Below are 22,364 nucleotides of genomic sequence, written 5' to 3' on the forward strand. Positions count from 1 at the left end.
CGATCCATGATTCTCTCTCATCATGGATGTTTCTCTCTCTCTGCCTTCCTCTCTGAAATCAATAAAAATATATTTTTTGAAAAAAACATAAAGTGACCCCATGGCCAGCCTCTCCGTCCAGTCACCGGTCAGAGGAGCCCGTTCCTCACTTTGAGATGGGACCGGGTCAGAGTCAGGCTGGGGTTCAGGTTGGGTCTAGGCTGGTGAAGGGGGGGGGCTGCCCAGGGGGGTCACAGACCCCAGCCAGGAGGGTGGAGGTGGGATGGGGACCCTGGGAGGCTGAGGGTGGAGGGCTGTGATGGGCTGGGAGCCATGCCTGTTCTTGCACTTGAAGTTGTCCCTGGAAGGTCACCTGCAGCCTGTGGCCTTCAGCCTGGAGTCCTGCCAGGCCATAGACGGCGCTCTACCCACAGGGGCGGCTGGTCCTCCCTGTAGTGTGCAGGTGCCTCCTGGGGCCCACGTGGCTGCCCCTGCCCCTATAGCAACCACACTCTGTGGATGGGGCACGCCCTCTGTCTGTCTGTCCGTTCTGCAGCCCTGAGGGGGCTCCCCGTAAGAGAACCAGGCAGCGGGCCCAGAACCAGGCAATAAGCCCAGAACCCAGGCAGCAGGCCCAAAACCCAGACAGCAAGCCCAGAACCAGGCAGCAAGCCCAGAACCCAGGAAGTGGACCCAGAACCTGGGCTGTGGGGCTCAGAACCCGGGCAGTGGTCCCAGAACCCAGGCAGTGAGCCCAGAACCCAGGCAGCAAGCCCAGAACCCAGGCAGCAGGCCCAGAACCTGGGCTGTGGGGTTCAGAACCCAGGCAGCGAGCCCAGAACCCAGGCAGCAAGCCTAGAAACCAGGCAGTGGGCCTAGAACCCAGGCAGCAGGCCCAGAACCCAGGCAGCGGGCCCAGAACCCAGGCAGCAAGCCCAGAGCCAGGCCCCCAGAGGCTGTGGTCTGTCTTGGCACACAGCTCCCCTCCACCCGCCTCTCTCCATCCAGGTTGAGGTGGCCAATGGGGCTGCAGGGCTCACCTGCGGGGACTGACCCAAATAACGGGGTTACCTTGGCCCCGGCGAGGCCGTCAATGTCAGCACAGCTCCAGGCACAGCAGAGCTGGGGGTCCCAGGACGTTCCAGGTGAGGGTGTGTGTGAGGGGCGGCCCCTCCTCCCTGAACCCCTGTGGGAGGGCCTGCCTCCCCTCTGCCCTGTGCTCTGCCCTCGGCCTCCCAGGAGCGCCCCTTCTCTTCTGGGGGTTAGAGCCGGTGCCTGGGGAGGGCCCTGCCCCTCCGAGGATAGGGGTGACGGTGGCATTTCAAGTGCAGCCATGCTTGGCCCGGGCCTTGAGGTCCTGTGTGGCCTCCCCCACCCCTGGAACAGCACAGACAATCACACGGGTTTCAAGCATTTATTCCGATGGAGTTTTGAGTAGAAAAATTAATGGGAACCAAGCAGAATGGACGAGAAGTCAGAGGGGCCTGAATGCCCTCCCCGGCTAGGGCCCTGGGCTCTCCTGGTGGGAGGGCGGCGCTCATGCCGCAGGACCTGGCCCGGACCCTCCGAGGAAGCTGCCAGCCCAGGGCCGGACCCCGTCACGGCTGGGGGGCCGTGGGAGCGCCTGGGAACGGAAGGGAGGCTGGCCCGGGGCTCACAGGCGGGGGGCCAAGGTGAGGGCCAGGAGGCTCAGGGCCAGCCCCAGGCCCAGGGCGGTGCTGGCGAGCAGGGGGCGGCCGGGCGCGCCATTCTGGAGCCTGTCGTTGCACAGGTCGTTGTGGCAGCACCAGGTCACCGTGCCGCTGGTGACCTGGCCAGGCCGGGTGTTGGTGGGCGTGCACGTCTCCACGCAGTCCTTCTCCACCAGGTTCCCCGACAGAGGCTCCACTGGGAAGGGCACGTGTGGTCAGGCCCGGCCGCCTCTGAGCCCCACGCCCCACCCAGCATGCATCCACGGCACCCCGACATCCCCAGGACGGTCCCCCACCCGGGCATGGTCCCCCATCAGGTACGGTCCCCCACCCAGTCATGGTCCCCCACCCGGGCATGGTCCCCCACCCGGGACGGTCCCCCACCCAGGGCAGCAGGGACACTCACCCCTGGTCAGGGTCCGGCAGTAGCGCGCGCTGGCCTGGCAGCTCTGTGGCTTCTTACAGTTGGTGGAGCTGGTGCACACGTGGCAGTGGAGAGCCTGGGCTGGGGGGAGGGAGGGTTTGCAGGGTCTCAGCCAGGGCCGGGGAGACCCTTCAGGGACCTCCAAGCCCTGGGCTCACCGCTGGAAAGGCCCCTCTGGACAGAGCCATCTGCCACCGTGGCCCGAGGCCAGCCCCGTGGGGTCCCCAGGTCCGGCAGGGCCTGTCCTGCACCAGCCTCAGCAGGAGGGAGTGGCACCCCAGTCTGTAAGGCCCCGGCTCTGGGCTGGCAGGTCGGGCGGAACTGAGAAGTGGCCAGTAGGGGGTGCACTGGAGACCGGCTTCCTGGCCTCAGCGCCCGGACTCACTCATCCCGCCCCAGGGCTATCCCCAGGGGCAGGTGCTGGACCTAAGGCTGAGCCAGGGTCACGGGAGCCTGTGGGGAGAAGGGCTGTCCTGGGAGGACCGTGAAGGGCCAGATGGGGGAGGCATCTCCAGGCGGCTGGCCATGTCACTGCCCGTCAGGGGGCCGGTCCCAAGAGGCCATCTGCCTTCTCTGATTCCCGACGCTGTCAGTCTGAGCCGTGGAGATGGGGCTGGTTTTAAATTCTGAGTCCAGCCCGGCCGGCGCGGCTCAGGGGTTGAGCGCCGACCTATGAACCAGGAGGTCACGGTTCCATTCCCGGTCAGGGCACAGGCCCGGGTTGCGGGCTCCATCCCCCGTGGGGGGCGTGCAGGAGGCAGCCCATCGGTGATTCTCTCTCATCATGGATGTTTCTATCTCTCTCCCTGTCCCTCCCTCTCTGACATCAATAAAAATATTTTTAAAATTAATAACAAATAAATTCTGAGTCCAGCACCCCCACCATCTCGGGATTCTGTGAGCCTCAGGCTCCACAGCTCCAGGCTCCCGCCCCAGCCCCGCCGCCTGCCCGCACCTGGGCCCACGGCCGCAGCCAGGACGATGAGGAGCAGCAGGACTGTCTTCATGGCGCGTCTTGGGGAGCAGTGGGGCCCCTCCTCTCCGGAGGCCTTATAACCGGGACAGAGGCTGTGGGAGGAGCAGGGTGGGCAGCCAGCCAGGCCGCGGGACTTACCCCTCCCGCAGCCACACCACGGCCGCGCGCCTGCCCCTCCCCCAGCCGGGGTCTGCGCCCGCCTCACTGGCCCTGCAGCGCCCTGTCCAGCCCTCCGTCCAGCCCTGGAGCACCTTGTCCTCACCGTCCACCGCCCCCCTGGTTCTCCGCCCTCAGGGTCACGGCCGGGGCCTGTGCAGGTGCCTGCGGTGCCCAGAGCTGTGCCCATGCCCAGAGGCAGGAGGGGCGCTGGCCCTGCCTTCTGGGGTCTGGGCTCAGGGCCACTGGGCAGCACAGGCAGAGCCTGGGAAGGACCCGAGGGAACCCTAGGGTCCTGCTGAGATGGCAGACGGGGTGGGGGGCAGGGCTGGCATCGGGGCGTGGCTGCGGGATGTGCCCAGAGGGGAGCCCGGCCAGGTGACTAGGGGCCTGCAGGTGCCCTGCGGCCCTCGGCGCCAGGCAGAGCTGCGGGGGGTGTGCGTGGGCCCCGCTGATGCGAGGGGGGCGGCCCGGCAGCTCAGCCCCCCCCCACCTTGCCCCAACGCAGCCCATCAGCCTGATGGACGCGCCAGCAGGGGGTCGGAGAGGGCAGCCTGAGGCTCCTGGGGGCCCGTGGGCGCAGGCTGCTCAGAGCCGGGCTCCAGACCCCCGCCCTTCCTCCCGGCGGCAGAGCCAGCCCCTGTGCCACGCGGTAAAGTCAGGGCCGCAGCACGGTGCCGAGGCGAGGGGGCGGCCGACCGGAGCCCTCTGTGCGGTCACCGGGTGGACCTGCCCGAGGTGCAGGGCTGGTGCAGTGCCGCCGGGCCTGGCTCCCGAGGGCTTGGTCCGGGCAGCTGGGGTCTCTCTGGACAGGCTGGTCACGGGGTTGTCCCCATGTCCTCCCCCAGAGAGTCACCCTGAGTTCTGAGGCCTCCCCGCACTCATCAGGCACCGCCATGCGGGCGGGCGGGCGGGGGGCGGGGGAGCATGCCCGGGGCCTGGGAAGCAGGGCGGGCACAGGGCTCGGTGACGGGGTGCTGACTGGCGGGGAGGGGGGTGTGACTCATGGAAGCTGCTGGAATAACTGGTTGGGGGACCTGGCGGAACCCCAGGTCCAGGACATCGGGAGGAGAGAGGTCTGGGCCTGAGGCACCTGAGCAGAGGCAGCAGCTGGGTCTGGCTCGTGAGAGGAGCCTTTGTCCCTGACAGAGCTGCCCACGGGCATGGGGCCGGGGCTGCCGTCCTGGGGCCTTCGTCACAGTCGGGTCAACAACAGCCCCAGACACAGTTGACTTGTGGGAGGAAGTGGGTGATTCCGATGGCACGAGCTCTCAGACATCTGGAGTCATTGAGACCGTGCAGTCAGGGAGGGCTTCCTGCAGGCGGTGACCTGGCTCTGCTCTCGAAGGCAGGGGACAGAGGAGCTGTCATGACCCCTTACACTGGCCCCTTCCAGCACGCTTTACTGGTCAGGAATGAGGACCACAGAGGCCCGGCTGGTGCCAGGCCCCCAGGACTGGGGCAGCATCAGGCACACGCCTTCCCCTCACCCTTGCCCCACCCCTCGCCTGCCAGAGAAAGTCACCGCTTTCCAGAACCCGCGCCCTCGCACCCAGCCCTGGAGGCAGCCCTGTTCCCAGGCCGGGCGGTGCCCGCAGAATGTTGGCATCGGGCAGAGGAGCGGCACAGGCCTGGGCGGCTCCCCTTCCTGTGTCCCCCGCCCCCTTCTCGGCAGGGCCCGGCCACACCCGAGAGTCACTGCAGTGTCCCCCTGGGTCCTGCTCCGGCCCTCCCAGTCCCACACAGGCCCCGGGTACACACAGAGGCGGGCCTGGCCTGGAGCACCCAGCCAGGGAGTGGGAGCCAGAGGCACCTTTTGCACACAGGGCCTCAGGCCTAGACAAGGCCCCTGTCACCTGCTCCTAGGGCCTAGCTCTCCCCTGGGACCTTAGCCCTTGTCCAGAGCCAACCTCCAGGATGCTGGGGCTGCTGGCATCCTGGGGCTGCTGGTGTCCTGGGCCGGGTCAGGGGCTGGGACTCAGGGCCGCCCTGCCCCCACCGAGCGGTCACACGCAGCCCTTCCCTGCCTCGGGGCGCAGCCTGTTCCCTGGGAATGCCCAGCGGAGCCCTGGGTTCCTCAGGCCAAGAGAAACAAGCAGTTCCCAGGCCGGGCAGGTGATGCCCTGAGACCAGCCGCCGGGGCCCCTGCCACACCAGCCCCAGGACCAGCCTGGGGCCCTCCACAGAGCCCGCATGGCCTGGTGCTCAGCTTTGCTGGCTGTGGCCCTGAGAGGCGCTGGGGCTCGGGCTGGGGCATGAGGAGGAAACCCCCAGGTGTGAGCTGTGCCCTCTGAAGTGGGGGACCTGCAGGAGGGCTGGGCACAGAGCCTCAGGCCTTGGCAGTGTGGGCCATGGAACCTGCAGCCCCAGAATCGCAGAGCCCACGGCCCCAGAACTAGGGTTCCCGAGGGGCTGACTCCCCCTGAGTCAGCACAGGCTCCCTGCTGTCCCAGGAAGAACGGAGCCTTTGTCTCATGCTCTGCCCCTGCCTCTCCCTCGGCTGCTCACGGCACCTCCTGTGTCGCCTGGAGCTGATGGCCGTGAGCCCTGGAGCTGCATGTTGCTGTGGCTGTAGGTTCCTGGGCAGTGAACATGGGCCTTATCCCTTTCCTCCCTCCCTCCTCCCCCTCATTTGCTCCAACTACCCATCCACCCATCCACCCATCCACCCATCCACCCATCCACCCACCCACCCATCCACCCATCCACCCATCCATCCATCCACCCATCCACCCATCCACCCATCCACCCACCCACCCATCCATCCACCCACCCATCCATCCATCCACTCATCCATCCACCCATCCACCCACCCACCCATCCACCCATCCATCCATCCACCCATCCATCCATCATCCATCCATCCACCCATCCACCCATCTACCTACCCACTCATCCACCCATCTACCCACCCACTCATCCACCCATCCATCCACCCATCCATCCATCCACCCACCCATCCACCCATCCATCCACCCATCCACCCATCCACCCATCCATCCACCCATCCACCCATCTACCCACCCACCCATCCACCCACCCACCCATCCACCCATCCACCATCTACCCACCCACCCACCATCCACCCATCCATCCATCCACCCATCCATCCATCCATCCACCCATCCACCCATCCACCCATCCATCCACCCACCCATCCATCATCCATCCCTTAATCCATCCATTTATACATACATACATACATACATACATACATACATACATACATTTATCCATCTGTCTATCCAGTCACCTATCCACCCACCTCCTCATCCACTCACACCTCATAAGAGTCCTCCAGGAGTTCATTACAATGGTGTTTCTGCCTTCTCCTCCCTCTTCCCTTTCTTACTGACATGCCTGCCCCTGGTGAGAGAGCCTAGTGTCTCAATAACCATGGAGTGAACCCAGTGGGGCTCTGAGAGCCTGGGGTCCACAGGGGGGTGGGGGGTGGGAAGCTCTGGGATTGGCCAACCCGACAGGCAGACCCGCTCTTCTCACTGAAGATGATATGATAAGGGGGGGACCTCAGAGGACACCACAGATCCCAAGCCTCAAGCGGGAAATAAGTCTCTTCCGTAGATATGTGCTCTGCCGTCGTCTGTCCATCTCTGGCACCAGTGCCTCTTGCACTGGGAGTGTAAGGCCCTTTCCCTGACAAGCAGCCTCCTGATCACTTTGTCCCCTGTCCCCTGGGAACAGGAAGTGCCCCTCTCCTTGTTGGGTGCTATCACTCTTTTTCCTAAATATTTAAATACTAGAGGCCCGGTGCACAAAATTCATGCACGGAGGGGGGCGGTTCCCTCAGCCCAGCCTGCACCCACTCCAATCCGGGACCCCCGGGGGTTGTCTGACCCTGTGAGTTTAGGCCCTGTGGGATTGAACCTAAACCAGCGGTCGGACACCCCTCTCACATCTGGGACCGCTGGCTCCTAACCACTCACCTGCCTGCCTGCCTGATCGCCCCTAACCTCTCTGCCTGCCTGATCCCCCCAACTGCCCTCCTCTGCCGGCCAATTTGGTTCTGATTGGTCAGTTTTTCTATGCCAATCAGCGTCAAAAGCTCCGCTTCCTAGGCAGCCATTGGCTCCTTACATTCACCCAGATTTGGTTCTGATTGGTCAGTTCCTATGCCAGTCAGCATCTCTGGGCCTATCAATGGGGCCTGATCAGAAAGGCGGGGCTGATCAGCAGCCAGAGTGGAGGCCTGGAGAGAAATGGAGGCGACTGTTGGCCAGGCCGGGAGAGAAAGAGCAGCAAGTTCTGATCAACGGCTGCCCCAGAGGCTACGGATGAGACCCTGCCTCTCCCTGCAGGCCTCTCTCCGGGCCTGACCCGCAGCCCCCTAGGCGGTCAGTGCTGGGTCAGGTGCCCGCAGCAGCCCCAGTCAGTGCTGGGTCGCCACAGCAACCCAGGACTGACTTCTGGTCTGGTGGAGCCTTCAGTCTTAATCGGTCATTACGACCCTGGCTCTTTATTATATAGATCACTCTTGTTTTTATTGATGTCAGAGAGGAAGGGAGAGGAAGAGAGAAAAACATCAATGATGAGAGAGAATCATGGATCGGCTGCCTCCTGCACGCCCCCCACTGGGGATCGAGCCTGCCACCTGGGCCTGTGCCCTGACTGGGAATCAAACCGTGACCTCCTGGTTCATAGGTCGACGCTCAACCGCTGAGCCGCGCCCAAACACTGCTGGACAATCTGGAACTTTAACAAGATGTTTAGAAACAGCTGATGAAATTCCGGGATTGGGATACTGTCTTCCCAGGCATGTGAGCCCAGACCTCAGACGGGCACCGCCTCCCCCGCACCCTGCCTTGTACAGACCAGGTTCCTGCTGCCGTGCAGGTGCAGGGGAGGGAGCCGGCGGGGCTGTCTCAGCATCAGCCGGGGGCCAGAGGCCCAGATGAGGGTCCTCACGTGGCGGAGACCGGAGCCCAGGCAGCCGCCCAGCAGCCGCGCTCCGCTCGGTGGCCCCGGGGGCCCGGCTTTGGCACCTGTTCCTGGTCCGAGGGGGTTGCGTGTTTTTGCAGCTGCTCTGGGTGTGGGACAGGCCCCGGGGGAGGGAGGTGGGTCCCAGCGGGCTGCCAGGGAGCTCTCCCCACAATCCCAGAGCTTAGGGGAGTGCATGTTTGTGCCATCAGCCTGGGAAAGTTACGCAAGTGGGAGCCTGGGTGGCTCCCGGGAGCAGGGCCTGCTGGGTGGAGGGACGGGCACCTGGAGGCCCAGGGGCGCCTGGCGCTGTGCCCGGGACGGAAGAGCAGGCCCGACAGTGGGCCCCAGGTCACACGGAGCTGGGTGGGTGTGAAGGCGGGGGGCGGGGTGCTGTCACCCCCGGGCCCCATACATGCTGCTGCTCAGCCCAAGCTCTCTGCACCCCATCTGCCCAGGCCTCCCTCAGGCATTTCAGGAGTAACAAGTCCCAACCTGAGCCCATGTGTGGCCCACGCCACCCAAATCTCCCTACCCAGCAGCCAGCGGGGGGTGGGGGGGCACTTTGGGGCGAAGGCAACTCCCTGTCCTGCTGCCTGGGAGCCCAGTTTGGCAGGTGTACCCGCTGTCCCCTCTGGGCTCCTGCTTTGGGGGTCTCCTCGCGGGCCCCCAGCCCTGCTGACCTCTGGGCATTGGCACCTCCTGCCCGGCTGCCTTCCCGAGTCCATGGCACCCACCACCTCCCCTTCTGAGAGGCCGGGGACCCTCCACCCCCGCCACAGCCCCCACTTTTTGGTCGGTTTGCCGGCTGTGGCCCCATCTGTCCTGTCACTGTGGTGTCCCAGTGCCCGTGTGATCCTGGTGCTCAGGGCGCCCCAAGTGAGCAGCCCATGGGGAAGCCGTGGGGGGACAGTGGCGAGGACCCGGCTTTATCGCAGACCCCTCTGCCCACCCAGGAGCGAACCAGACAGCTCCCGGCCTCGGTGACCTGGGTGCAGCAGGGAAACCGCTATCGTCATGGAAACCGTCCCCGTGCCCGCCTTCTGAGCACAGAAGCTCTAGGGAGGAGTCAGGGGCTGTCACGTGGCGGCCCAGGGGGTTTTCCGTTGAGACTCATAGGAATGAGGCCTGACCCACCCCCACCCGCCCCCAGCCAAGCAGGCAGGAGGGAAATTTCCACCACGCGGCCCGGTGGGGAGCCCAACCTGAGCCCCAACTTCTCTCCTGGGCGGGTGGCCCCACGCAGACCCCGTGCCAGCCTCCTCCTGGGTCTCCGGAGCCCACAAGTCTGGCCGCAGAGGAAGATGGGGCTGGAGGCTGGGGTCCCCCTCCCCCCGCCGAGGGAATCCGGGTGCCTTGTTTCAAGGCAGGGTGCCCTCAGGCCCCCTGGGCCTCAGAAAGCCCCAGCCGGTGTGGCTCAGTGGATAGAGCGTCAGCCTACGGGCCAAAGGGTCCAGGGTTCGATTCCCGGTCAGGGCACAGGCCCGGGTTTCGGGCTCGATCCCCAGGGTGGGGCGTGCAGGAGGCAGCCGATCCATGATTCTCTCTCCTCATTGATGTTTCTCTCTCCTCCTCTCCCTTCCTCTCTGAAATCAATAAACACATATTTTTTTATAAAAGAAGAAAAGCAACACACCCATAGACAACACCTCAGAGAAGGACAGCAGGGCTGCACCTTTATTCTCCTCTCGGGCCCTGGGGGCGGCGGGCAGCGGTGACGCCCACCCCCTCGGAGACCGGGCCCAGACCCACCGCAGGCAGCCGGGGCGCAGGGGGCGTCCAGCCCGGCTCCAAGGAGGTCCCAGTGGCTGTGTGAGGGGCTGTGAGGGAGGGAGGCCTGCGCAGATGGGCCGGCGAATGGAGGGTGAATGGCCCCGGGAGAGACCCACAGGGAACCGCGGATCCGCCTCCCCCTGCACGCGGCTCTGGCGCAGGGGGGTGGAGGGCTGGTGGTCATGGCGCAGGGGCTCCTTGGGGGCAGGCTGAGGGGGTGGCCAACTGGACACAGGCCACGTGCAGCCCGAGCCAGGCCGAGGGGGCAGGAGGGCCCGGCCGGCCCGCCGGCTGGCTCACCAGGCGGCCCAGAGCAGCGCCCACAGCAGGCTGCCCGAGGCGCTGGCCCACAGGGCGCCCCGGCCGCCCGCCAGGCCCCCAGCCCCGTTGCGGTTGCACTGGCTGCCCTGGCAGCAGAAGACAGAGAGGGCGCGGCCGTCCGAGGACACGGTGCTGTTGGGACAGGTCGGGGCGCAAGACTTCATCACCAGGATGCCGCCGGGGTTGGCTGTGGAGACAGGGGGAGGCCGTGGGTGGCACCCGCCCAAGCCCTGGGGCCTGACTGGTGTGAGGGTCCGAGGGAGCCTGCCCCATGTGTGTGAGTGGAGGGGGTCCTTCCTGGTGCCTCTGGGCCCCGGAGGCCTGTCTCCCCTCAGACCAGGCTCCTCTCTGGCATCTGGGGCCAGGGAGTGGTCTGGGGACTCACACGCCCCGTCTCTGCCCCTTTCCCTCTGACCGAGTCTGGAGCCTGGGATTCCGGCCCAGAGGATGGTCAGGCCCTGTGCTCACCCCGCCCCTTTCTGGGGCTGGGAGCCTTAGGAAACGGGGCGCAGGGCTATGGGAGAGCGCAGCCTGCAGCAGCTCTGGGGCCCACAGGGGAACAGAGGCGGGGGGGGGGGGGGGGAGGGGGGCAGCGCTGCCCTGGGAAGCAGAGCCCTGGGGAGGGAGCGGGCCTCAGCCACTGCCATCATCCGCCCAGCCCTGCGGAGGGCGGCGCACCGCAGCTGGGAGGGGCCTGGGAGGACCGGCAGGCGCTGCTCCCCTGCCCTGGCCCGGCCCAGCTGGGCTCCTTAGGGAGGGGCCTGGCCTCCCTGTGCCTCGATGTCCCCTCCCGACGTGCGGGTCACAGCAGAGCCAGCTCCGCGGGGCTTGGGTTAACGAGGCCGTGTGGCTGCCTGTGCGTTTCAGCCGCGGGCAGTGCCCGCGCACAGAGCCCATGGCCCACCTGAGGGGCCGGGCCAGGCAGCCGCCCCTCGCCCTCAGGAAGGAACGTCTCCCCAGAGGCCCTCCAGCCCGGCTCCGCTGCCCGCCCACACCTGTCCCCTCAGGCCTACTGACCATGGACTCACTCTCATTTAAACCGTAAAGCCCAGCCCAGCCTGGCCCGTGCGGCTCAGGGGTTGAACGTTGACCTATGAACCAGGAGGTCACGGTTCGATCCCTGGTCAGGGCACAGGCCCGGGTTGTGGGCTCCATCCCAGTAGGGGGGCGAGCAGGAGGCAGCCGATCCATGATTCTCTCTCATCATAGATGTTTCTCTCTCTCCCTTCCTCTCTGAAATCAATGAAAAATATTTAAAAAATAAAAAACATACAAATATTAAACTCTAAAGCCCACTGTGGGGCTGGGCTGCTGGTAGAGCTGTGACCCTCACATCCACACGGGAGTGGGGACGGGTGGGCCCCTGCCCGCTGCAGCCCGGGGTGGGCCAGCTCGGGGTTCCTGCTGGAGGGTGCGCTGCCCTTGGGTCTGGCCCGGCGGGCGGGCGCGGGGTGGGCGTGGTACTCACTGGCCCGCGTGATCACACAGTACTTGTCCGTCTGGGCACACTCCACCAGGGACTCACAGTTGGCGTGGCCGCAGCACACGTGGCAGTGCAGGGCCCGGGCTGAGAGGAGGGAAGCACAGGCCCGTGAGTGGCTGGGGCCGGGCCTGGCCTGGGCTGCCTGTGCCCGCTGGCCTCTCTCAGCCTCCCCCCTCCCTCCCTGCAGAGGTGCTCCTGGTCCCGGGATGGGCCGAGGGCTGGGGCCTTGGTGGTGGTGGCCCTGCTTGTGTGAGTCCCTATCTGTCAGCAGGAGTGAGGGTGCAGGGGTGGGGGGCGCGGCGTCTGCAAGCAGCCCGCGACAGGATGGGACCGGAGGCCCTGGGCAGCACGTGCGATGCAAGGAGGGTCGGCTCCCGAGGCCATCGAGTCCCCTCTCCCTGTGCCTGCCCCTCCCTGAGCCTCGGTGTCCTCACCCATAAGAGACGCCCGGTCTCGCGGGAGGACCTGCAGCGCCCTTCACGGGCTGAGGCCGGGGCCTGCTGCTGGCCCGGAGGTCGGCTGTGCACACGGGCCCTCTAGTGAATCGGAAGGAACGGCCTTGCCCTTCCCCTGCTGGGCCTGCGGTGACCCAGCCCCTGGCCCATCACTGGGAGCCTGTGGCACAGGCCCTTGTCCTGCCTCCTCCCCCGCCTGCTGGTCCCAGGGACAGGGAGATGAGCACAGGCTCCGGGGCTGGGGACCCCACCGGCCGCCCAGGGGACAGCTGGCTGAGAGGGACGGGGCCGTGTGGAAAGGCTTCCGGGGTGGGCGGCCCTGGAGCCGGCCCTGGACGGACTCAGGGGGCATCTACGTGCTGTCTGGGGAAAGGGCCCTCGGGGAGCAGGTGCCTGGCGGGGACCAGGCTGGAGGACCCAGAGCTTTGATGGGGCAGGGGCGCAGGCGGGAAAGCCAGGAGCCCTCCGGGTGTGGGCCTGTGCTGCAGGGAGGAGCGCCTCTGAGCCAGGGCTCTGGGGAGGCAGCCAGGTGCCCTGGGGGTTCTCGCAAGGGGTGCCCTGTGCCGTGGCCTGCAGGACGGGACGGGCCCGCTCTGACCCGGGGGCTGGCACCTATGACATGGGTAACAGCACCTTCCCCAGCTGGACCCACTGATGTGGGAGCCCCTTTCCTGGTGTGGAGTGTGGGCGTGCAGGTGGCAGAACCCCGGGCCAGCAGGAGGGTGAGCTCAGCCCCCCCTCACCTCCAACTCAGAGGCTCTGCTTCCCAGGCCAGGGTTCTGGAACCTCCAAGAAGAAAAATAGGCCTCACCCTAGCTGGTGTGGCTCAGTGGATAGAGCGTTGGCCTGCGGACCGAAGGGTCCTGGGTTCGATTCAAGGGAATATGCCCGGGTTGCCGGCTCGATCCCCATTGGGGGGCATGCAGGAGGCAGCTGATCAATGATTCTTTCTTATCATTGATGTTTCTCTCCCTCTCCTTTCCTCTCTGAAATCAATAAAAAAATGAAAATGTGAAAGATAGATGCATTAGAAGAAACAGGCGTCTCTGTGCAGGGCCCTGTCCGCAGCGGTGTCCTAGGTGCTGCGGGCAGGGAGCAGCCTTGCTCCTCCGAACAGGAACCCGGCCGCGCCTCGGTGTCCCCGGGAGGCCCGTGGCCCATGTCGGGCTGTGCCGAGGTCAGTGGCTCATCTCTCCAGGTCCCCGAGCCGCGGCCCTTCACGCAGGTGCTGTCCCAGCCTGTGCCCTTGGGCACCAGCCCTCCATCTGCCTTTCCAGCTCCCCAAGCTGCCACCCACAGCACCCCCCGCCCCCAGCCCCGGGGCAGGCAGACAGGGGGCTCATTCAGGCCCCACGCCCAGGGAGGCTGCGGGGGTAATTATCCAGCTGATAATCACGGGCTGACCCACTCCCTCCCCAGGCCGCGTTTCCGGTGGCCTTGCTGCCGCCGCAGATGCTCACGGCCACACAGCCGGGCCATCAGGCGGGGCACAGCGGGGCTGAGAGGGGAGCCACCCCTGCATTTTCCTGGTTTCAGCCCCGAGAGTCCCGCCTCCGAGGAATTCCTTTTGCCCTCGGAAAACAGGACCCTGAGACACCCCTGAACCTCAGGCCCCAGCGCCGCCCGGCGTTCCGCAGCCTCGACCTGTCACTGGGTGCCTCACCCCGACAAGGACTAGGCTGACCAGAAACAGGGCCCAAAGGGACACAGAGGTCTGCACGTCGGGCTGGCCAGGGCAGCGCGAGGCCTCAGCCTCGGTCCCGGCAGCCCCCCAGTCACAGGCCCTCGGTGCAGCCAGGCCTGCCAGGCCCTGGCCCCGGCCGTCCTGTCGCCCTTACCCACGTCGTCCCCGGCGCCAGGCGGGCGGCCCTTACCCGAGTCCGCGCACAGCGCAGCCAGAAGCAGAAGCACCAGGACTGGCCTCATCGTGGGGTGTCCGCCGCAGGGACTGGGCGCAGGCGGGCGGCAGCTTTATACAGCGGCCGGCGGGATGGACCTAGTAATTTAGTTGGAGATGAGCTTGGGGAGCGGGGCCACCTGACTCGGGCGCCTGGCTTGCCCCACCCCCAGCGCCTGGGGTGCTCTCGAAGGTCACGGTGCCCCTCGCTGAGCCTCAGGTTCCTCGCTCCCGCCATGGCCAGCAGCCCCCGGCTGGGTCGGGAGCAAGAGGCAGGCGCAGCCCGGCTGGCGGGGCTCAGTGGTTGGGCGTCGACCTTAGAACCAGGAGGTCAAGGCACAAGCCTGGGGTGTGGGCTCGCTCCCCAGTGAGGGGCGTGCAGGAGGCAGCCGATCCATGATTCTCTCTCATCATGGATGTTTCTCTCTCTCCCTCACCTTTCCTCTCTGACATCAATAAAAAAATTTTTTTTTTTTTAAAAAAGCAGGCACAGGGAGGGTGGTCTATGGGGTACAGCCCACTCTGGGGGCCTGGGGGATACGGCCCTGCCCTGGGTCTGGTCTGCAGGACATGGGGAAACTTTAAAGGGGAAACTGAGGCACGCGGAGCTGAAAGCTGGCTTTGGACCCGTGTCTGGATCTTCACTGTGGCTGCCTGGGGCCCTGGTCAGTGCTGGCCTGAGACCCCGCATTCCAGCAACCTCCTCGGGGTGCCGCTGCCGCTGCTCTGAGGGGCCCAGCACCCCAGCGGCACTCAGTCACTGCTCTCCGCCTCCAGGCCAGGCTCTGAGGACCATGTGACATCCACTCCATCATCCAGTCCATTCACCTCCTCCAACCCCACCCTCCCTCTCCACCTGCCCCCCAAGCCTGGGGCCCTGCCTGGAGCAGTCCTGGACTCAGGCCTGGTGTCTCCCCAGACTCCACCTCAGCCCTCTGCCCAGATCTGGGAACAGTCCTGGCTCTGCTTCAGGGGGCACATGGCTCCCCGCCGGCGTGGCTCAGAGGTTGAGCATCAGCCTATGCACGAGAAGGTCATGGTTCGATTTGCGGTCGGGGCACAGGCCCGGGTTGTGAGCTCAACCCCCAGTGTGGCGCGTGCAGGAGACAGCGATCCATGATTCTCTCTCTCCTCCTTTCCTCTCTGAAATCAATAAACGTTCCCTTTTTAAAGGGGTGGGGGCACATGGCTGGGAAGGGTGTGACAGATCCAGGCCGCAGCCATGAGACCGTGTGGAGTGCTGGGGAGGGGCTGGGTGGAGCCCAGGGCCAGGAACATCCCGCAACCTTCCCGCTGGGCACTCCCTGCCCGAGTTCCCAGGAGGGGGAGCCCCACCCACACAGGCGCCCGACTGCAGCCAGCCCCTCACCGAAGCCACCAGCGGGCGACCGGCCCAGGGACCAGCCCAGGCCTCTGGGAGTGACGGTGCTGCAGAGAGGCCGCGGGAGCGGGGACAGCCGGGCTCGGGGGGGGGGGGGGGGGGCCCTGCCCCAGGCCAGGCCTTGGTGATCCCTCTGCAGTGCCCAGCTCAGGCCCTCAGTGCTGGGGCGCAGGGATGACAGGCTGTGTGTGGGGGTGTGGGAGACCCACATTCACAGAGGCCGGTCAGGTGCTGCTCCCGGGGCCTGTGCGCAGGCCGTGTCTCTACATGTTGAAGTTGGGGTGAGGAGGGGGAGACTCTTGAGGGCAGAGGGGGAGCCCATGGACAGGAGTAGGACCAGCCCAGCCAGGTGATGGGCTCCCCACACTCTCCCGCTGTGCTGTCTCAGGGTGCGGCCTCTGAGTGCGCCCCGCACGGGAGCTGCCTGCCCACTTCCCTCCTGGAGCCTCTAAGAGGAGACGCTGGGTGGGGGAGGAGAGCGGGGGTAATTTTCTCGGGGTCCCCGGGGGTGGCTGTCTGGGCAGCAAGGAGCCGGGATGCAGGACGCGCATGTTCCTGAGCGTGGGCGGCTGATACTCCCCAGGACCTAGGAGGCGGCAAACTGGATCAACGGGGTGTCCCAGCAGCCCGTGGCCCGCAGGGTGAACCTGGGACAGCCCAGCCTGCCCCACACACCCAGTTTAATTTGGGGTTTGCTAGGGGATAGCAGAGAAGTGTAATCCGGAACAAGCATGCTATCCCCAAAACTGAGTTCTGCAAACACAGGTGGAACTTTACAGAGAAAAAGGAGGAAGTGGGAGGTGCTTTGACCTGAGCCCCAAGGCCTGTGGGCGGGAACTGGAGAGTCTGGTGTCCTGGTGAGGGTTTGGCCCCGCGGGGCCGGCCCTCCTCCTGCTGGAGCCCCGACAGCTCCTCTGCTTGTCAGGGTCTGTGCGGGGCTCCCCACTGCGGACCCTGGGTCCACCTTTTATTTTTTTTATTCTTTGGGAGAGGATTTTTTTATATTTTTATTTTCGGGCTTCCATTGGCCGGGTCCACAGCTGGTGAGTGGGGGTGGGGGAGAGGGATACTGATCCTTGGTTGGCAAAAGCCAGCCCCCCATTTCCCCGGCACGGTGGATCGGTGGCAGAGTTTTCCAACTCGCTGCGCCACGGAGGGAGGAAGGTTCCCGCACTCTGGCCTGGCGCTGGCGAGGGCGCAGGCTGTGCGCCTCCTGCCCCCCGCTGGGCGAAAGCTGCCCCAGCACCGATTTCCCGGCAGCTACCCGGGGCGCGGCAGCCTCTCTAGCAATCGTAGAGGCGTCGGGGGAAATGGGAGGACTGGGCTGATCTGTAATGATTTTGTCCCTTGGCTCTTGGTGAGAAGATCTTTATCGCCGAGACTTCTGTGCGCCCTTTTTTTCTTTTACTCTCGTGCAAAAAGTGGGGGAGGCGGGCTTTTGATTAAACGTGTAATTGAGCCAAGGTAATTAGCCATTTGTCCACTTTTTATAAATATATTTTAATTGATTTCAGAGAGGAAGGGAGAGGGAGAGGGCGAGAGAAACATCAATGATGAGAATCATGGACCGGCTGCCTCCTGCACGCCCCACACTGGGGATGGAGCCAGCAACTGGGCCTGTGCCCTGACCGGGAATCGAACCAGTGACGCTCAACCGCTGAGCCACGCGGGCCGGGTCGGATCCTTTTTGAACGCGATTTCCTTGGTTCGTGTTCACACCTGATTTTATTTTATTTTTATATTTTTTCTTCATTTTTTTTAAATTAAATCTTCATTGCTCAGACTATTACTCTTTTTTCCCCCCATAGCTCCCCTCCACCGGGTTCCCCTCCCACCCTCTGCCCGCACCCCCCCACCACTGTCCTCATCCATAGGTGCATGATTTTTGTCCAGTCTCTTCCCACACCCCCACACCCCTTTCCCTCCCAAGAATAGTCAGTCCACTCCCTTTCTATGCCCGATTCTATGATAATCACCAGTTCATTCTGTTCATCAGATTATTCACTTTATTTTCAGATTCACTTGTTGATGGATGTGTGTTTGTTGTTCATAATTTGTATCTTTACCTTTTTCTTCTCCTTCCTCTTCTTAAAGGATACCTTTCAGCATCACACCTGATTTTAGAATCTCTCCCAGAGCTTGGGTGTCTACCGTTTGCAACAGCAACAGTAAGACTCACCTCCACCTTCCCTCCCAGCCCAGTCGCCTGGGTTCCGTTCTGCTCAGCACACCCTTTAAGCGCAGCCCGCGGCAGTGCCTGGCCCCGCCGCTAGGGGCGCAGGAGGGGCGAGCGCGCCCCGTGCCTATTTCCAGCCCCTGCACCGCGCCTCCTCCCCCAGACCCATCCTTCAATTAGCACTGCGACCCCTTCCGTCCTCCCCATCGGAGACCCCGGCCAGGACCTCTGCGGGGTCCTCTGCGGGGTCCTCTGCGGGTCAGAGTCCAAGCTGTCACCTGCTCACCTGCCCTGCGCACTGACGCAGAGTTGGCACCGCACACCCCGGGCCAATCCGCGCTCCGGTCCTAGGGCTGGGAGCCCAGCATGGCTTTGGAGAAGAGGGGTCCCACACCCCAAATCCTAATTGCAGGAAAGGCCAGGGTTGCCCAGAATGCTGAGGCTGTGCTGCACACCTGGCCCCAGGTTTGGAGGTAGGACAGAGCACGGGGGAGAATGGGGTGTCTCCACTCTGGTGACACGGGGGTGAAGTCCAAGTTCGTGCAGTAGAGTCCCTTCTCTCCTGACTCCTGGGATCTGGGAGGACGAGCTAAGGATGAGCAGCTGCAGCGTCTCCCTCATCAGGACAGGGTCCCAGGCTGACGCCCTACCCACGCCAGGGGTACCCCCCCCAGGCACTCCGCCTCCTGCTCTGACCCTCACCGCCCTGGAGAGGCTGCCGCCGGCCTCAGGGCCACGGGTGAGAGCCCCGCTCAGGTGGGGGCCTTTACACCGCCCCTGCGTGTCCCGCCTTCAGGGTGGCTCTGGGGTCTCCACCTCCATAGGAGGCCTCCCCGCGGGCCCTGCTGGAGCGGTGCTTCCTCTCCCACCTCTCTCCACCCTCCTCCCCTGCAGACACGGCTCCTGGGAGCCTGCCCAGAGCCGGGCACCCAGCTCCAGAGACCCAGCCCAGCCCAGTGCCCGGCTGGGGAGCAGAGGGCTGCATATTTGAGGCAGGGTTCTTTCTGGGGTGAAAGTATCCTGCCCTGAGTAGTGATGGCTGCACCTGGTGAACATGCTAAAATGCCGAGTCCCACCCTGTTAGATGCTGAGTTTGTGCGGTGACTGCGGTCCCAGAATTAAAGTCAGGCAGCGATTCAGAGACCTGGCGGGGAGGCAGGCAGCAGGAGGCCGCAGTGACGGCAGCAGCCAGACTCCCCGGGTTTCCAGGCCATCGCAGCGGCTTTGGGGTCCCTCGCCCTACTCAGCAGTCCCTGCGGGAACACGACCAGTTCCCGCAGAGCTGGGTGACCCACACAGGGACGCGGGGCAGTCCCCAGGGCAGTGGCCCTGGCGCCAGGCACAGGCTCTGCTCGGCTGCCCAGCCCAGACCCGCAGGACGGCCAGGGGCGGAGGGGCCTGAGCTCTGCGCGGCTGGGACCCTGTTCCAGGACACCCTCCCTGCAGCTGCTGGGCTTCGCTGGGAGAAAGTGTGGCCTGTGTGCGGGACGTTAGAGGGAAGCACGCTTCTCAACACCAGCTCCACGGAAGCCCTTTATTTCTCTCCGCGCCTGGGTGACTCGCTGTGAATGGTAACTGGCTCACAAGACAGCAAAGGGGAGTGAACTTGCTCTGAGGAATGGGGGTGGGGGCGGGGGACCCGGTCACCGAGGCGAGGTCTTCTCACGTCAGGGCGCTGCTCAGGAGGACGGAGGCGCAGCTCAGGAGGGCTCCCCAGAGCCCCCCGCCCCCCAGGCACACGCCCCCTTCCAGCTCCTCCTCGATGGTCTGGTCGGGAAGGATGTCCCGCTCCAGGTTGGTGGGCCCCCCGACGTTGCAGCTCATGAGGCCGCAGCACCTCACCCAGTAGAAGCTGTTGGTCCTCAGGGCCTTAGGGGCTGGGGGCGGCATCTCGGACTCATAGACGAACGTGCAGTTGTTCGTGCAGTTCTTGTACACGAGCACTTCCCGGGAGTTTAGGCCTGGAAAGGAAACCACTGCTTCACGTTTTCTGCTTGTAAACACCAGGCACGCTCAAGCTCACGCTCACGCTCACGCTCACACTCATGCTCACTCTCACGCTCACACTTCTATCGGGGACTGTGCCGTGCCCACAGCCTCACCACAGATGTCACTACGTTGCTAGAATTCTTTTTCTTTTAATTTTTAAATTGACTTTTACAGAGAGAGGGAAGGAGAGGGAGAGAGAAAAACATCGATGAAAGAGAAACATCTATCGGCTGCCTCCTGCACACCCCCTCATGGGGATCAAGCCCCCAACCCAGGTATGTGCCCTGACCAGGAATCGAACCCACAACCTTTGGGTGCCTGGGACGGTGCCCAACCACTGAACCACACCGGCCAGGCCCCTGGCTAGAATTCCTGACTGAGAAAGAATACCCAAGTCCTCCAGAGGATCGAGGACTCCACCAGCAACTGGTCCCCGCGGGTGTGCCCCCTGGGCGGCCAGCACCTCCGCTCGGCCCCCAGAGAGTGATGGGCTCGTCATGCAGCCACACCGATGAAATGCCCTGTTCCCTCTGCTCTGTCCTCACCGAGAATATGTTTACTGGTGACAGAGAGACAAAGAGAAGCGCCCTGGACGTCAGGCTCTGCTCTGGCCCCACGCCTGGCCTCCTGTGGGGCAGGAGTCCTCCCGGAGGCCAGCGGGAGGCCGCTCCTTGGCCTGGCAGCTGGTCGGCTTCAAGAGACCAGAGTCACTGGGGCACGAGGAACCGCCTGGCCACAGGGGGCACCAGGTGGAGGCCTTGAGCTTCCGCCTCACTCCCAGCCAGCCGCTGGGGACCCTGGGAGCCACGTCCACTGCCAGCACGTGGCTCTGCGTGGCGGCTCCCACTGCTGTCCCGGGGCCCACCAGTGCCTGACCACATGCAGCTGGGACCGGACAGAGCAGGCAGGGCCAGGGCTGCGCAGCCCAAGCCTCCTGGCTCTGCCCTGAACGCCCGCGGTGGCCGTGTGTGCGGGGAGGCAGGGCACTCACGGATGGAGACCGTCAGACAGCGCCTGATCTCGTAGTCGCAGGTCATAAGATTCGAACACTCGAAGGTGTTGATGGTCGCACACTCGTAGCACCTCAGGCTGTAGGTGACTGAGGAGAGAGGGGCGCTCCTGCACCAGCGCTGCCTGCCCGCCCCGCCCCTCTCCCAGCCTTGAGGTTGGGGTGCGCAGGGCTCAGCCCTGGGCGGGCTGCGAGGCTGGGCAGGACCAGCTCCCTGGGCGTAGCCAAGTCCAGCGGGAGTGCACCTGTTCCCAGAGGCAGGCCCAGGGAACCCCGCAGGGTAGCCGGAGACCTCTGCTCCGGGGGTGCGGCCCCCTCAGAGGCCAGCCTCCCCAGATCTCCCTGGACCCAGCACCCCTGCTGCCTGCCTGAGTGGAGCCCCACCGGCCTCCAGGGCGCGGCTCCAGACCAAGTTCCCCCCACTACACCCCTCCTGGCTCGGGGTCCAGAGGCTCCGGCTGGCGAAGGGTGGGAACCGCACCCCAACCTTCCCAGGCCCGGGGTCCATGGGTGGGCCTCTCCCTCAGACCTGGCGGGGCGGGCACTCACATTTGCTCATCCCCAGCTGCAGCCCGGACAGGAGCAGGGCGCAGAGCAGCAGCATTGTGGGCAGGACTGACCGACCTGTGGGCGGAGCAGGGGGAGGGGGGCGGGCAGGGGCGGGACTGGAGCTGGGCAGGCTGATGACCCCTATGCTGGGCTCCTGTCCCAAGGCTGCCCCCCAGGACCGCACCCCTGACCCAAGGCTGAGGTCTGGGCCTGCGGACCCCGCCCAGGATGGGCCCAGACCTTCTGGAACCTTTCACACCTCCCTTCTACCTGCAGGCTCCCAGCCTTTTGGAACCCTGCCCCCCAAAGTGCCTGACCTTATGGAACCCGCCCCCCAAAGCTCCTGCCCTTTTAGAACCCCCCCCCAAAGCGCCTGATCTTATGGGACCCGCCCCCCAAAGCTCCTGACCTTATGGAACCTTCTGGGCTGGCCCAACTGTCATGGGAGTGAAGCAGAACCTTCAAGAAGCTGCGCGAAGCATGATGGGAGCCAGTGGGGCCGCTGGAGACCCCGCCCCCAGGGGGCCTGCGCTCCCAGAAGTACCCGCGCTCGCACCACCACCCCCTGCTCCTGGCTGGGTCGCTGCCCTGCAGCTGCACTTCCGCCCCTGCACTTCCGGGAGCAGAGGACACCCCCCCTCGTCCCGGGCTCCCCTCCGCCCTCGTCCGCAGGGACCTCCCAGGAGGCTGTCCGGGCACCGGCACCGACCGCCGCTCCCTCCGGTGATGCCCCGTCTCCCACTGCCCAGGCCTGGAAAGTGACCCCCTCCTCGCCCACCCGCCTCCTGTCGGGACGCCTGCCCGGCTGCCCTGCTTCTCTGCGCCTCCGCGCAGCGCCCCGCTGGCCCGCCCCCCACCCCCACAGCCCACACCCCACACCCCCAGCACGGGCTGCTCCCCACGCTGAGCGGGTGAGCAGTAGGTGTGGGGCAGGGTGAGCACACGGGGGCCTAACAGAGGCCACCAATGCGCTCCCGCTCGGGGGCTGCCGGCCACCCACAGGGGCCGCCCTCCTATCCCCCGAGACTGAGGCGTCTGGGTGCAGGTTCAGATGGGACACAGACGCCTCCTCCGTGCGCCTCGGGGATGGCACAGGAGACCCCTCTGCCTGCCCTCCCTGCCTCCTTCTGGGGCCACGGAGACTTTTTCTGGAAGGTTCCCAGGCTGCCC

General features: G+C 65.1%; 3 protein-coding genes across 5 annotated transcripts; all 3 read right to left on the bottom strand.

Annotated features, from left to right (window-relative positions):
* Positions 1–1,379: 1,379 nt before the first annotated feature.
* Positions 1,380–3,162, bottom strand: LY6D (lymphocyte antigen 6 family member D). Its single transcript, XM_059672479.1, has 3 exons — positions 3,050–3,162; positions 2,077–2,175; positions 1,380–1,866 (listed from the first exon to the last, which is right to left on the bottom strand). The coding sequence occupies exons 1-3, from the start codon at positions 3,099–3,101 to the stop codon at positions 1,634–1,636; spliced, it is 384 nt and encodes a 127-aa protein (XP_059528462.1). The 5' UTR covers positions 3,102–3,162; the 3' UTR covers positions 1,380–1,633.
* A 6,662-nt stretch (positions 3,163–9,824) lies between these two features.
* Positions 9,825–15,174, bottom strand: LOC132219833 (secreted Ly-6/uPAR domain-containing protein 2-like). Of its 3 annotated transcripts, XM_059672497.1 has the most exons (4): positions 15,017–15,174; positions 14,068–14,189; positions 11,724–11,822; positions 9,825–10,442 (listed from the first exon to the last, which is right to left on the bottom strand). In XM_059672497.1, the coding sequence occupies exons 2-4, from the start codon at positions 14,117–14,119 to the stop codon at positions 10,231–10,233; spliced, it is 363 nt and encodes a 120-aa protein (XP_059528480.1). In that variant the 5' UTR covers positions 14,120–14,189; positions 15,017–15,174; the 3' UTR covers positions 9,825–10,230. The 3 variants fall into 3 exon arrangements, with proteins under 3 accessions (XP_059528480.1, XP_059528479.1, XP_059528481.1); XM_059672496.1 differs by lacking the exon at positions 15,017–15,174 and having other exon boundaries at positions 14,068–14,517; XM_059672498.1 differs by lacking the exons at positions 14,068–14,189; positions 15,017–15,174 and adding an exon at positions 12,173–12,279.
* A 4,090-nt stretch (positions 15,175–19,264) lies between these two features.
* GML (glycosylphosphatidylinositol anchored molecule like) lies at positions 19,265–21,691 on the bottom strand. The gene is made up of 4 exons (XM_059672489.1): positions 21,604–21,691; positions 21,195–21,269; positions 20,628–20,735; positions 19,265–19,608 (listed from the first exon to the last, which is right to left on the bottom strand). The coding sequence occupies exons 2-4, from the start codon at positions 21,247–21,249 to the stop codon at positions 19,310–19,312; spliced, it is 462 nt and encodes a 153-aa protein (XP_059528472.1). The 5' UTR covers positions 21,250–21,269; positions 21,604–21,691; the 3' UTR covers positions 19,265–19,309.
* Positions 21,692–22,364: the final 673 nt, after the last annotated feature.

This window comes from Myotis daubentonii, chromosome 17, assembly GCF_963259705.1.
Source record: "Myotis daubentonii chromosome 17, mMyoDau2.1, whole genome shotgun sequence".
NCBI lineage: Eukaryota > Metazoa > Chordata > Mammalia > Chiroptera > Vespertilionidae > Myotis > Myotis daubentonii.

What these genes read in the sequence shown, in the direction of transcription:
- GML (XM_059672489.1), bottom strand. Translation starts at nt 21,249, where the DNA reads ATGCTGCTGCTCTGCGCCCTGCTCCTGTCCGGGCTGCAGCTGGGGATG. An exon ending in GCAGCTGGGGATGAGCAAAT is followed by an intron (nt 20,736 to 21,194) that starts GTGAGTGCCCGC and finishes CTCTCTCCTCAG; the next exon opens with TCACCTACAGCCTGAGGTGC. An exon ending in CTGTCTGACGGTCTCCATCC is followed by an intron (nt 19,609 to 20,627) that starts GTGAGTGCCCTG and finishes TTTCCTTTCCAG; the next exon opens with GCCTAAACTCCCGGGAAGTG.
- LY6D (XM_059672479.1), bottom strand. Translation starts at nt 3,101, where the DNA reads ATGAAGACAGTCCTGCTGCTCCTCATCGTCCTGGCTGCGGCCGTGGGC. An exon ending in GGCTGCGGCCGTGGGCCCAG is followed by an intron (nt 2,176 to 3,049) that starts GTGCGGGCAGGC and finishes CCCTCCCCCCAG; the next exon opens with CCCAGGCTCTCCACTGCCAC. An exon ending in CTGCCGGACCCTGACCAGGG is followed by an intron (nt 1,867 to 2,076) that starts GTGAGTGTCCCT and finishes TGCCCTTCCCAG; the next exon opens with TGGAGCCTCTGTCGGGGAAC.
- LOC132219833 (XM_059672497.1), bottom strand. Translation starts at nt 14,119, where the DNA reads ATGAGGCCAGTCCTGGTGCTTCTGCTTCTGGCTGCGCTGTGCGCGGAC. An exon ending in TGCGCTGTGCGCGGACTCGG is followed by an intron (nt 11,823 to 14,067) that starts GTAAGGGCCGCC and finishes CCCTCCTCTCAG; the next exon opens with CCCGGGCCCTGCACTGCCAC. An exon ending in CTGTGTGATCACGCGGGCCA is followed by an intron (nt 10,443 to 11,723) that starts GTGAGTACCACG and finishes CTGTCTCCACAG; the next exon opens with CCAACCCCGGCGGCATCCTG.